Below are 12,897 nucleotides of genomic sequence, written 5' to 3'. Positions count from 1 at the left end.
AGTTTAAACTGAAAGTCCCTGCCAAATAAGGTAACCACAAAGTTACATGTTCATCTCGATAACACTTATTGAGCTTCTTGGTTTAAAATGAAAACCCCAGCCAAATCAATTGACCTTCTTGATTTGGATTGGTAAATTTGAACAACATAGATAATAAGAATCTTTGCTGCTAGTTCTCTTATCTTTCAAATGAGATATGATTTCCAACTATGAGATTGCAACTTAAATGGAACTTCCATACAGCTGCAAATACTTGAATGTATCAGAACTACATAGATTTGGACATTAAGGGGGAGAAGGAGCAGAAACAAGGAGAAATGTATTATGATAAATATAAAACCCACATTTATTGCTGGAAGAGAGAGTCGAATTACAATTCAACAGCCACCCCATGACATGACTATAGGCAAGGAAATCAATTCAAAATGAAAAATTCAGGAAAAAAAAAAGGCAAACAACACCACTTCAATATAGTTGTATAATCTATAGTCTTATCATGGCACACAGATAGTCCAGGTAAAGGACTAGAAACCATGTATCTTAATCTGATCCTTCTTCACGAGCCCAGCACTAACAAGGAACTGAGACACGTTCTTGCGCTGATCACCTTGGAGCTGTATCACCTTCCCCAGCTCCTTGTCCTGCACGACATTACCGTTGCAGCAGAACTCTTTCTTGAGGTCTTTGAGGATCTTGTCGTAACTGTACTCCTTCCTCAGCCCTTGCACCGTCGTCAGACTCTTCTTCCCATTCCTCTGCTGGATGCGGATATGCACATACTCTTTCGCTCCAGGGGCGCCCGATTCCTTGGCCTCGGCAAACGGATCAAAAGCAGTTGGGAGATGAGCCTCGATATCAACCATGTAACTTGCTTGATGAAGAAAAGTGTCGCTTCGATCTGAAACCAGAGAGCTGCAGAACAAAAACCCCCAATCAGAACCATAAATCGCGATCATAACAACAGATCATATTATACATCACATCAAACAAAGTCAACAACGAATTATCCATGAATTCTCCCAAAGATCAAAACATTAGGGCTGATGAATAGCTGCTTCTGTAATCCAATCTTAAACAGAAGGAATCAATAAACATATGAAACCCTAATGGCCAAAAAAATTAAATTCATCGCGATCATAACAACAGATCATATTATATCACATCAAACAAAATCAACAACGAATAATCCATGAATTCTCCCAAAGATCAAAACATTAGGGCTGATCAATCGCTCCTACTGTAATCCAATCTTCAACAGAAGGAATCAAAAAACATATGAAACCCTAATGGCCAACAAAATTAAATTCAACGAAAATTTCAGAGAATCTATTGAGCTAGAGACATGGATCGCATCAAAACCCAACAAATAATAATCATAAACGAAAAACTAAAAGAAGAAAAAATCGAAGAGCTTATTACTAACCTGAGAACGAAGAAGGCGAAAGCTTCAATGAATGAATTTGTATATGGAAAGAGGGGAAGGGGCAGGGGTATATAAAGGGGTGGAATGAGGCGGTGGGTCCATAGTATTCGTAGCCACATACAATTAACCACCGTCTATTCTACGGTTATTTAGTAAATATCGAATTTGATACGGCATAATAATCGTTTGCCGTCTTTAAGAAACGCGTAGATTCTACGCATCCGCTGGAAAACACGACAACATAAATTCGGGTGTCAGTGAAATCCTAGTGGACCCACCTCACTCGGGTCAAAAGATTTTGGACCCACATTGCCATCCTCATCTACTAGTCTACTACGTGAAGAATCTAGATACATCTATGGTGATCGGTATTTTGAGTGAGGCGGTGGGGCCTTTTTTTTTTTAATAATTAAACAAATTACTGTAAATATGTATAATTAATTATTACATCTAATTAAATTATTTTTAATTATAACAAATACTCTATTTATCTCATTTTATATATAACCAAAGACTCATGTTAACGAATTAACACGATAATTATACACCACATTTTATTAACGTTAACGGATATAGTTTTAAACACAACCGTGATTTTTAAGTGAGTTAAATTGGTTGATGCAATAGATAGATTTAGGTAACAGGTTTTGAGTCCACATGAGATGATAAACTGTTTAAAATATTTTAAACATATTAATATAATTTTCTTTTTTTTAAAAAAAATAAAGCTTTTAATTTTTTTATAAAATAAATCTATAATTAGATCGAACAAAATAATAAAAGTACTCAATTCATAACACTTCATTAAGACACAAATTTTAATGATTTTTTAACGAGTCAACCCGTAAGACATATTAAGACTAAACATTAATCCGTTATTTTCATGTCAAGTTAACGAATCATATCACAAATTGTCAGTTCTAATTTTACCTATTATATTTACTATTTATGGGTCAAACAAGTTTTTTCTTCACTTATTCTTTTTTAAATGTTTTCTTATAATTTTAAACTTAATCTGATTTTCAAAAAAAAAAAAAACTTAATTTATTTGTATTTAATAATAATTCTTTTGAGTATTATTGACTCTGTTACAATGCAGTATCAGTCTATAACTGACTTCTCAACTTACCGAAGCATAAAGAGCCAATATTGACTCTGTTAAAAAATCGGTGTGCTTCTCTGTCCGATTTGCCGGAGAAGCCCACCAAGTTTCTTCACCCATGTCGATCTGAACGGATAAGATGTCTTCTTCGTTCAGATCGACATGGATCATGAAGCCATGGACGAGTCCTGGACGACTGCCAACCACCATGACAGTTGTTGATGTTTTTTTTTAAATATAATTATTTTGATTTTTCAATAATTTTTTTAAAACTATTAATCTACGTGGCATCTGACGTAGCAGGTGACTTGAAAATATCCTGCTATTATAGGTCAAATGGGATAATTACACAATTTTAACAAGTTTTAGGATTCAATAATTGAAAAACAAAAATTAATTGAGAGTCTAATTATATTTTGGTATATAGTTGAATGATCTATTTGATTGTTATCTAAAAATAATTAGAGGAAGAGAAAAGAGAAAATGCTTAAACAAGAGAAAAGCAATATATGATGCTACTAGATTGAAGAGTTTCAAGACTAGCTAGCTAAAATTTTCAAAATTCAAAGTGCATCATTATCAAAATCTCAACTCGAAGTTGCTACTAGTATGCAATAGCAAGTTTGTCAATAGCAAACCATATGGTACCACTCGGTTACAATGTAGTATCTGTTCATAGCTACTTTCTCAACCTAGTGAAGCACAAAGAGTCAACAGATGCCTCCACTGAGGCTCGAACCCACTCCCTTCCATGGGAGTGTACACCGGGTGCCGCTTGACCACAAGGCCTTTGACAGGTGTCTTATATCCTTTGTTTTGTGATAATCATTTTTACAACTTTACCTTTATTTTAACTTGTAAGATTATAATATAATAGTGATATTCTCTAAACTAGAATATGTTGAGAATATTCTCTAGATTATGGTTTTAAATGTAGTCTATAAATTAAAAAAACACTTCACTTTATTTGGAGACTTTTTAAAAAATGAAATACTGAATTATATCTATATTCCAATGTAACTCATCACTACAAGAAAAATGCAATAGACAATAATTAGGCCAAAAATCTGTTGTTGAAGTTGTCGTTGTAGATTGTGGTAAAAAATAATAGTTTAAAACTATTGTCTTACATGTCAAACCTTCTTTCATATTTTGATTATTGCAATTTGTCATAATTGATCAGTTAATTGGTAGTTGGATTTCGCATATGATAGCCACGATGACCTTCACATTGGATGACAACAATCTTTTCTTCTCCAAATTGTATTGTGAGGATTTAGCTAGTGTTCTCTTCATATCTAGAATGGAGCTTAACTTGACTCATGCACATAAAGAGCACACACTACGCTCACAACTTGCATGCATATGTATGTATCTATAATTGTTTAATATATTGTCCATTGAGGGTAAATTCGGTGAGAAAGTATAAACATACAACAAAAAGAGCACCAAAGAAAAGCATTTAATGTCACTTTTACTACAGATTTTTAATTTCAATTAAGGACTAATGTTAAAATAAAGGTAAAAAATTGAAAGGTAAAATTAAAAAGAAAGTGTAACAAAACAACACAAAGAACAAACATTTGATATAAGTTACACTACCGACACAATTTTCATTCCAGTTTCTTATTAACTCTTAGATATTAGAAATTTAGAGATAGAGACATGATATACATATTTTTTATCCTGGCATGTGACAAAGATATGGGGAAAATTTTTAGAAAATAAATAAAAGAAAATAAGAGGATCAGAGAGTGGGGTCAAACCAATTTGTAGTAAAAATTGATAAATAAATATTCATGCCGCATGTAGCCAACTGGACTTAGAATTATACAGTTGTGAGACCACACATTATTTCTATTAACATTCAAGTCTGTAATGCATTCCACATGGAACATACCCAGGCCACAAAACCTAAATCTGTTCAACCCAAAACTAAACTTTACATCATTTTCTACTTACAAAACGACAGCCAAGTTGGCAAGTTGGTGCACACTAGTTCAACTTGTTCCACTGAAAAATTGAGAATGATTATAGGGATGGGATATCTGCAGTCACCTCAAAAGATGGGAAGGGTATAAGCTTCAGCTCTCATCTTTGCATACAATGAAAAGAGGGCAAGGTTTTGAGTGGCTGTTTCCATTTCGAAAACAACAATGATCATAATTCATATCCTTTAGAAAACAGACCGAGATTAGTTTCATCCTACAGGATGTGAAGTATTATCAAAAAATAAGAAGATAATAGTCAACAATAGGAAATGAAAATTTAACAATACACAAGCAAGTAATTAAGAGCAAATTGTCATTTTGGTCCACTGACTATTAGGGTATTTTTAATTGCAGTCCACGACTTTTAAAACTGTTAATTGCTTACCATGACTATTCAATTTTTATCAATTTTAGTCACTCCGGCCAAATTGCCGGCCAAATTTTGCCGGAGGTTAAAATAATAGGGGTATTTTAGTCCTTTCACATTTTGTTTCACATTTTGTTCTTCTTCTCCGGCTAAGCACCTTCTTCGACGGCAGACCAAACAGGATATAGTCATTTTTAGTGCAATTTTGCGATGATGTGCAATTTGGGAACTGTTATAAAAAATAAAAGTTATCACTGTAGATATATACACCAAAATAGTGGGAAGTCAAAGTCAGCAGTCTCGTTGCCAAAAATGGAGATGCGAGAACCGTGGGTGGACCCTGTATATCGACGCGTGAAATGCCCTATAAATTATGCCTACTGTGAATTGTGTTTGTACAGTATTCGGAGAGAAATTAAAAAAAAAAAATGGAGATGATGAGAAGTGCAGAAAAGAAGCATCATTTTGTTCTGGTTCATGGGTTTGGGCATGGAGCATGGTGCTGGTACAAGCTTATTCCTCTTCTCAGATTATCCGGCAACCACCGAGTTACGGCGTTGGACCTCGCCGGATGCGGGAACCACCGGGAACAGATCGACGAGGTCGCTAAATTGGAGAAAAATGGTTGCTCGTCGGAAAAAATGGTAGCTCGCCGGAGAAGAAGATATAGGGTGTGAAATGACTAAAATGTCCTCGTTATTTTAAGGTTTAGGAAATTCCGGTGAGATTTGACCGGCAATTTGGCCGGAGTGTCCAAAATTGACAGAAATTGAATAGTCAGGGTATGCAATTAACACTTTTGAAAGTCGTGGACTGCAATTAAGAGGACCTCAATAGTCAGTAGACTAAAATGACAATTTTCTCTTAGCTGTGTCAATTCTCTAAGTTCATCTCAACACAAAACAAATTGCAAAGCAACCACTCAGGAGCTGAAATTTCACTTGATAAAGCTTCAAGACAAAATGTTCATGCAGACAACTTAAAATCTTTGTTATTGAAAACAAAAGCATAGTACTAAACTCACATATTTATGTAATATTCTGCAAACTTTCTGTCTGATGAATGTAAATCTTCGTGCAAAGATGCTTCTTCTCTCTCAATCTCCTCAATTACCAACTTTACCCTGTTTAGATGATTAGTTAGATAAAATGTCTCAGAGCTATACAATGAAGAATTTTAGAGATAACAATCTATATAAATATATCTCGACTCTTCCACGGGCTTCAGTTTTTAGTTAGATAAACTGTCTCAGAGCTATACCCTGTTTAGATGATTAGTTAGATAAACTGTCTCGACATCAACTTAATGATATTTAAAGTATGTAAGCATGTAAACTAATCTTTTAGACAGTTCACTTATTCCATCCATGGTCTTATCCACATCATCAATATTAATGGTGCATGGATGAAGATGGCTGCTCATTCATTGTATAAAGATCCAGGTTTAAGAGAACTCAATTCAAATGGATGAAGACAGAATCATAAAATGCAGGCCCATAAACTTATGAATATGGAATACAAATAATAATGGGATTCAAACTTAGTATGCATAATATATTATGCATATTCCAAAAAATCACATTCATTAAATATTAATATATCTATTAAAGATTAAATACGAGTACTTTGCTCAGCGGTAAGGCAGTGGATACGCATGCGAAATGCTTACTTGAATCCATGAGGGCTGCTGACAATCCTGCAATGTCAGCTTCTTCAATTTGCTGACGATGAAGACGGAAAAAATCCACTGCTGATTATTTCCAGTTCTCATCTGTTGCATCGTAATCATTTTCAGAACAAACTGCTGATAATGTGTTAAAATAATCCAAAAATGAACTCAAAAAATAGATGAATTTAATTATCTGGAAAGGGCAAAGGGAGCAGAGTGGAACATTTTGCTCAAAATATACTTACCTTACCTTAACTATGCCATGGTATTGTCTGGCGATCATGTCAAAGTGAGGATCAACACCTTGATCCTCACATACAGGAGTGACCTATTGCAAATACTCACAGTATAACAAGAATATAATTTGGGGAGAGAATGTGGGAAATACCTTTGGGCAAGATGAGCTTTTGATATGATACTCCAATCTATAATGGCTATAGCATACATCTCAAACATTCACCAATCTATAAAGGCAACAAATTGAAGCTTTAGATATTTCATTTGACACCCAAACTATTCACATTCCAACCAGTGGACGATAGTGAATAGAAAGATAGCCTAAGCATCAGCAAGCTAAGCATATAAAACAGAGAAAGATTCAAATTGAACAATGAAGATGGATGAAAGTAATCTATGGCAACAACATCTGCTGCTAACTTTTAACATTTAGCATCCATAATCCATAAAAGGATCAAATTAGAATGACAGAATATCTGTATGCATAATCTCAACTCACAACCCTAATTTCCCCTAAACTCAATAAATGATATCAAAACTGCTAAATTTTACATATATAGTACGTACCTATACAACGCAAATCTCATGGCTGACAAAACCCATACACACAGACACTTCTCTGCTCCACTTTTTGCTATGAAAGCCAAGCATGTCTTCGAACAATTTCCCACATCGAAAATAGAGCACAAATATTTTCTCTTAATAAGGCCGTAGTTTGAAGAACTGCTCGCTGGGCTTGGTAGCGCGAGCCTATAACCCCAGTGGGAGCTTTGAGATGCTGGAACAGTTGGACTTGCCCTGAAGGCTGGGCTTGGGTTGCTCTCTACTGGCCTGCCCGTTCCAAGTGGTGAGTTGTGCTGTGGATTCTCTTCGAAGGCGGAGGCTTCACGGCTCTTAGATTGGAGGGCACCGCGTGAGGCTGGCTTCACAGAGCAGCGATAACCTCCTCCTCTCTGCAGTGGAAGGATAACGGGCTGGTGTATCCTTGGTCCACTAGCGCTTGATGGGCTGCCCAAATTGAACCACCATCTTTTTCTTTTGGGGCCAGTTAGCAACACAGCCAATAACTTCAACAATATTAAAACACAATGTATTTTATTTTCTCAGAGATTATTACAACAGCAAGCTGAGGTTTTTGGGTGAACATCATAATAACAATATAATGCAAAACTATCAAGAAATCATCATCAATTATTAGTCTTCTTTTGTCTAATAATCACTGTTGCAAAAATCGTAGTCTTCTTTTGTCTAATAATCACTGTTGCAAAAATCGGCCTAGGTGCTAGGTGCCCCTAGGATGAGGCAAATTGCTCTCCAGGCGGCCACCTAGCGCCTAACTCGGCCGAGTTGGCGGCGAACTCGGCATTGTTAATTTTCTTTTTAATTATATTTATTTATATAAATAAGAGAAGTAAGAAATATATATAATATAAAATATGACATACCACCAACGCACATGCACTACTTTTTTGTTTTTATAGGTAAGGCGGTGTCTGGCCTAGGCGCTAGTCTACCGCCCAACTAGCGTCTACTGCAACCATGCTAATAATATTTTCAATATATCCCCATACCCCACACCATACCCATTTATTAGCACTTGTATAGTTGTATACGCTCTTTCAAATTATCAGACATTAACTTATTGGCATGCTGATGAAGCAATAAATAAACCAACCATGCCTCCTTACTAGTTTGAGAGTTAATAAAACAAAATACCTCCTCACAGCTTCTGCAATAAAGCCAAAGAATAAGTTTTACTCCTCCAGTAGCTGTCAGCGCAGCAGCATATATGGTTGTATACAGCCAAAGCAGCAATTCATATATAGGACCTCATTTTATCTGCAATCAGTTGTTCCACAGCATTTGCACCACAACTCGGAAGCCGGCAGAAACATACATAGAATGAATTCCGATTCAAAACGCATGATTTTTACAATTTTCACACTTGTCTATACATTTGAGCTCCAAAAGAAAGACTAATATATATTGCCAAACATACCAAGAGTAGCCTTGCTTGCTGTAAATATGGTAATTCCCACAGGTTGGACTCTCAATTTTCCAATTGGGTATTTGTAGATGTTTATCATACTTTTCATTGCCAAGCTTGATACGCACTCCAAGTATCTGCTCCAAAACCATGAATGGAAACATAGGTTATATGTCAGTATGGTGAGAAACAAAGTTCTTTACCACAGTGGAAGGCACAATTCAGTCCAGAGATCAAGAAGAGGAAAGAGCAGATAAAAGCTGAAAGGATATGTGAAGGAAGTCCATACATTGTAATATTCTGCAAATTTTCTGTCCGATGAATATAAATCTTCACGCAAAGATGCTTCTTCTCTCTCAATCTCCTCAATTACCAACTTTGCCCTGTTTAGATGATTAATTAGATAACCTGTCTCAGAGCTATATCTCGACTCTTCCACTGGCTTCAGAACTGAGCACATTCAAAGCAAAATATACAAATTTTATCTTGAATTTTTAAAGAAAAAAGTGGAAGTTGTTGGCTATGCAGTTGATCTGTGCTTTGTTCACCATTTTCCAACCAGAACCAGCCAATACAAACCCGCCACTGCAACTTCAATTCATATCTAAAACTTCAGCTGGCACAATTTAAACTAAATAATAAAAACGTATGAAAATAATGTGAGATGGAAATGAATTCATGAAGCAAAGCTTATAGGGTGTGATTGGATGCTGCCAGCAGAACCCATCTCTGCTTCACATATAAGCCCCCCTTCAACAAAAATCATACAATTTCCTTCACCAAAAAAATAATTAAAAATAAATAAATAAATCAAGGCTTCATCTTAGAAGGGTTAGCGACTAAATACCAATTAAGGCATGGTAGCTTTGACGAGCTTGAACAATGCAAAACATCATAATAACAATATAATGCAAAACTATCAAGATATCATCAATTATTAGTCTTCTTTTGTCTAATAATATTTTCAATATATCCCCATACCCCACACCCATTTATTAGCACTTGTATAACCTCTTTCAAATTATCAGCCATTAGCTTATTGGCATGCTGATGAAGCAATAAATAAACCAACCATGCTTCCTTAATAGTTTGAGAGTTAATAAAACAAAATACCTCCTCACAGCTTCTGCGATAAATCCAGAGAATAAGTTTTACTCCTCCAGTAGCTATCAGTGCAGCATATATGGTTGTATACAGCCAAAGCAATTGATATATAGGAGCTCATTTTATCTGCAATCAGTTGTTTCACAGCTTGCTTGCACCAGAACTTGGAAGCCTGCAGAAACATACATAGAATGAATTCCAATTCAAAACGCAAGATTTTTACAATTTTCACACCTTGTCTATACATTTGAGCTCCAAGCATACCAAGAGTAGCCTTGGTTGCTGCAAATATGGTAATTCCCACAGGTTGGACTCTCAATTTTCCAATTGGGTATTATATTTTTCATTGCCAAGTGTGTAAACCAGAGGATGCCACCAGCCATCAAATCAATCAAAGACTCAGAGTTGATGCTGCAATTTCTAATTAACATTTTCAGCTGTAATAATTTCAACTTATCCGTCTACACAGCTAAGTATATAATATAATAGGTTCAAAAAAACCAAAGCCATACACAGACTGACTGTCACACCAAACAGCAAAAAATTGAAATGCTAGAAATTCATAGGATTGAGTATCAGTTATCAAACAAAGAACAAAAGTTACTACAACATATGATGAGCTAGCACCCCCACCAAGATAAGATAGGAAAAAGGATTCACACAAGGATAGCAACTATGAACTTTGATACTCAGGTCATAACAATTTGGGGGCACTGTGCATGCTTCTTGTTTCCATTATCAATACAATAATGTTTCGGCTTAGGTGCTTATACTAATATGCCTAGTATTGGGCAAAAAAAAAAAAGATTATGATCTAAATCAAAAGAACTCCTTATCCAAAGATTGGATACTAAAGTATCAATAGTAACTACATAGTAAGCTTGTGCATTCATTAAGATTGAAAACTGATAGCATCAATGCCTGTGGATAATGGAGTGTACTTTTGCATTATTCAGTGAGATTGAAAAACTTTGTTTAGTTTTGTATTCTTCTACTAATGTAACTTAGTAAGGAAATAGATGATCATAAGAAGAAATTAAAGTGGTAGGTTCACAGTTCACCAGGAGACATCCTAACCACAATATAGACACATACAGTAAGAAATTGCTGCTAGATACTCTTCCACCAATGCAATTGCCTTTATGTAAAGTGTAAACTGCCTACATTATTTATCCATAATCCATAAAAAGGATGAAATTAGCATGAAAAGAAAAATGCATAATCTCAATTCACAACCCTAATTTCCCCTAAACGCAATATATGATCAAAACTGCTAAATTTAACATATATAGTACCAATGCTTCCAAATAATGCCTCCGCTAGCTGTTTCCTCATCTCCTACCGTCACCATTTCCCGACCACAACCAGTGTATACGAACCGCCGCTGCAACTTCAATTCATTTCTAAGTTTTTGGTGAACAATGATACAACGCAAAAACCATGAGTACACGATAGTTGTCTGCTCCATTTTTCCCCAAACAAGCTCTCGCACAATTTCCCACATCGAAAACTGATGAGAAATATTTTCTCTTAATAAGTGCCTAGCTAGAAGAATCGCTTGCTGGGCTTGGTAGCGCGAGCCTGTAACCCGAGTGGGAGCTTTGAGATGGTGGAACAGTTGGGCTTGCCCTGAAGGCTGGGCTTGGGTTGCTCTCTACTGGCCTGCCCGTTCCAAGTGGTGAGTTGTGCTGTGGATTCTCTGCGAAGGCGGAGGCTTCACGGCTCTTAGATTGGAGGGCACCGCGTTAGGCTGGCTTCACAGAGCAGCGAAAACCTCCTCCTCTCTGCAGTGGAAGGATAACGGGCCGGTGCATCTGAAGTCCAATAGCGCCTGATGGGCCTCCCAAATTGGACCACCATCTTTTTAAATTTTCCTTTGGGGCCCATATCGTTTGCATGCGAATGGGCTCTGGCGGTATGGCCCAATAAACCCCATACAGCAATGGAGAATACAAAAAAACTAAACAAAGTTTTTGACAATTGCTTTAAAACACTTATTGTTATGAAACTAAAGGAATTGCAAGCAACAACACCAACAAACAGAGCAAGAATAATAACAAAGAAGAAGTGCAAGAGAGAATGGATCGGAGAGAAGGGAATTTCTTATTCATCGTATTGATTGATACATTTACAAATGAAATACATAGGCCTATATATAGGCAACAACATTAACCCTTCGGTACTCCAAAGGACACTTGAGTCTTCATATGTCCAGAAATACAATAACTGAGATAATGGCCACACATTATTATTATATTCATAACACCCCCCCTTGGCCATTATCTTATCATATCCATGCCTCGTTAAAAACCTCGCTAGAAAAACCCGGTGGGAAAAACCTAGCCGAGGAAAAAGAGTACATGATATGTCTAATTATGTGTTGCACTAGTTGCCTCATTAAAAACCTTACGCTAAGAAAACCCAATGGGAAAAAACTTAGCTAAGGGAAAAAGAGTACAACCATAACCCCAACATAAACTTCAAGGCATAATATTCATGATTCATTATGCTCCCCCTGAAGACAACATTCTTCAAATCCCTTATATTAAACTTTCCAAAGGTATAGGAATTTGGTGAACAATCATGTTCAATATTTCAATGGGGTGAATATATTTCATAATAATTTGCGTGACTCTTTTTGGAGCTCACGTGGGTATAATGACATCATCATGTCTAGTCAATTTTCATAATATACCCATTTATCATTCATTGGTGCAACACAATCCTTATTGTCTTCTTTAAAAGACAATGGGGGCAAATTATAATACAACCAGTATTGGTACTTGGTATCATGGGGATATAATAATAGCAAGTACATAAGTAGCCCATTATATAATGGTTTGTATAAATAGCCCATCAAAATCATTTATTGGCTAACTGGTGTATAGAATTCCATTAAGGAAATACTCGATCTTTAAATCGAGATAATACTTAGCTTTCACATACAAGCTTTTTGTTTCAAACTCTCCGTCTTTAGACATGAGCTAACATCATTAAGCTCTTTATATATTTCATTGA

General features: G+C 35.9%; 1 protein-coding gene and 2 long non-coding RNA genes across 7 annotated transcripts; all 3 read right to left on the bottom strand.

Annotated features, from left to right (window-relative positions):
• Positions 1-318: 318 nt before the first annotated feature.
• On the bottom strand, positions 319-1,573 carry LOC116022781 (protein translation factor SUI1 homolog 2-like). Its single transcript, XM_031263649.1, has 2 exons — positions 1,424-1,573; positions 319-912 (listed from the first exon to the last, which is right to left on the bottom strand). The coding sequence occupies exons 1-2, from the start codon at positions 1,540-1,542 to the stop codon at positions 525-527; spliced, it is 507 nt and encodes a 168-aa protein (XP_031119509.1). The 5' UTR covers positions 1,543-1,573; the 3' UTR covers positions 319-524.
• A 2,707-nt stretch (positions 1,574-4,280) lies between these two features.
• On the bottom strand, positions 4,281-8,669 carry LOC116023133. Of its 4 annotated transcripts, none has more exons than XR_004099365.1 (6): positions 8,505-8,669; positions 7,356-7,855; positions 6,940-7,015; positions 6,552-6,653; positions 5,908-6,006; positions 4,281-4,730 (listed from the first exon to the last, which is right to left on the bottom strand). It is a non-coding gene; the product is annotated as an uncharacterized LOC116023133 (long non-coding RNA). The 4 variants fall into 4 exon arrangements; XR_004099364.1 differs by having other exon boundaries at positions 4,281-4,699; XR_004099363.1 differs by having other exon boundaries at positions 4,281-4,658.
• A 181-nt stretch (positions 8,670-8,850) lies between these two features.
• On the bottom strand, positions 8,851-11,610 carry LOC116023135. Of its 2 annotated transcripts, none has more exons than XR_004099366.1 (4): positions 11,175-11,610; positions 9,889-10,051; positions 9,065-9,549; positions 8,851-8,912 (listed from the first exon to the last, which is right to left on the bottom strand). It is a non-coding gene; the product is annotated as an uncharacterized LOC116023135 (long non-coding RNA). The 2 variants fall into 2 exon arrangements; XR_004099367.1 differs by having other exon boundaries at positions 9,065-9,158.
• Positions 11,611-12,897: the final 1,287 nt, after the last annotated feature.

Source organism: Ipomoea triloba, chromosome 6 (assembly GCF_003576645.1).
Source record: "Ipomoea triloba cultivar NCNSP0323 chromosome 6, ASM357664v1".
NCBI lineage: Eukaryota > Viridiplantae > Streptophyta > Magnoliopsida > Solanales > Convolvulaceae > Ipomoea > Ipomoea triloba.
Note: the sequence above shows the minus strand (reverse complement) of the source record. Positions and strands in the feature narration are given on the sequence as shown.

Bases quoted from the DNA above. Each gene is read 5' to 3' on its own strand.
- LOC116022781 (XM_031263649.1), bottom strand. From the start codon at position 1,542: ATGTGGCTACGAATACTATGGACCCACCGCCTCATTCCACCCCTTTAT. The intron at 913-1,423 runs GTTAGTAATAAG...TTTGTTCTGCAG, and splicing joins TTCGCCTTCTTCGTTCTCAG to CTCTCTGGTTTCAGATCGAA.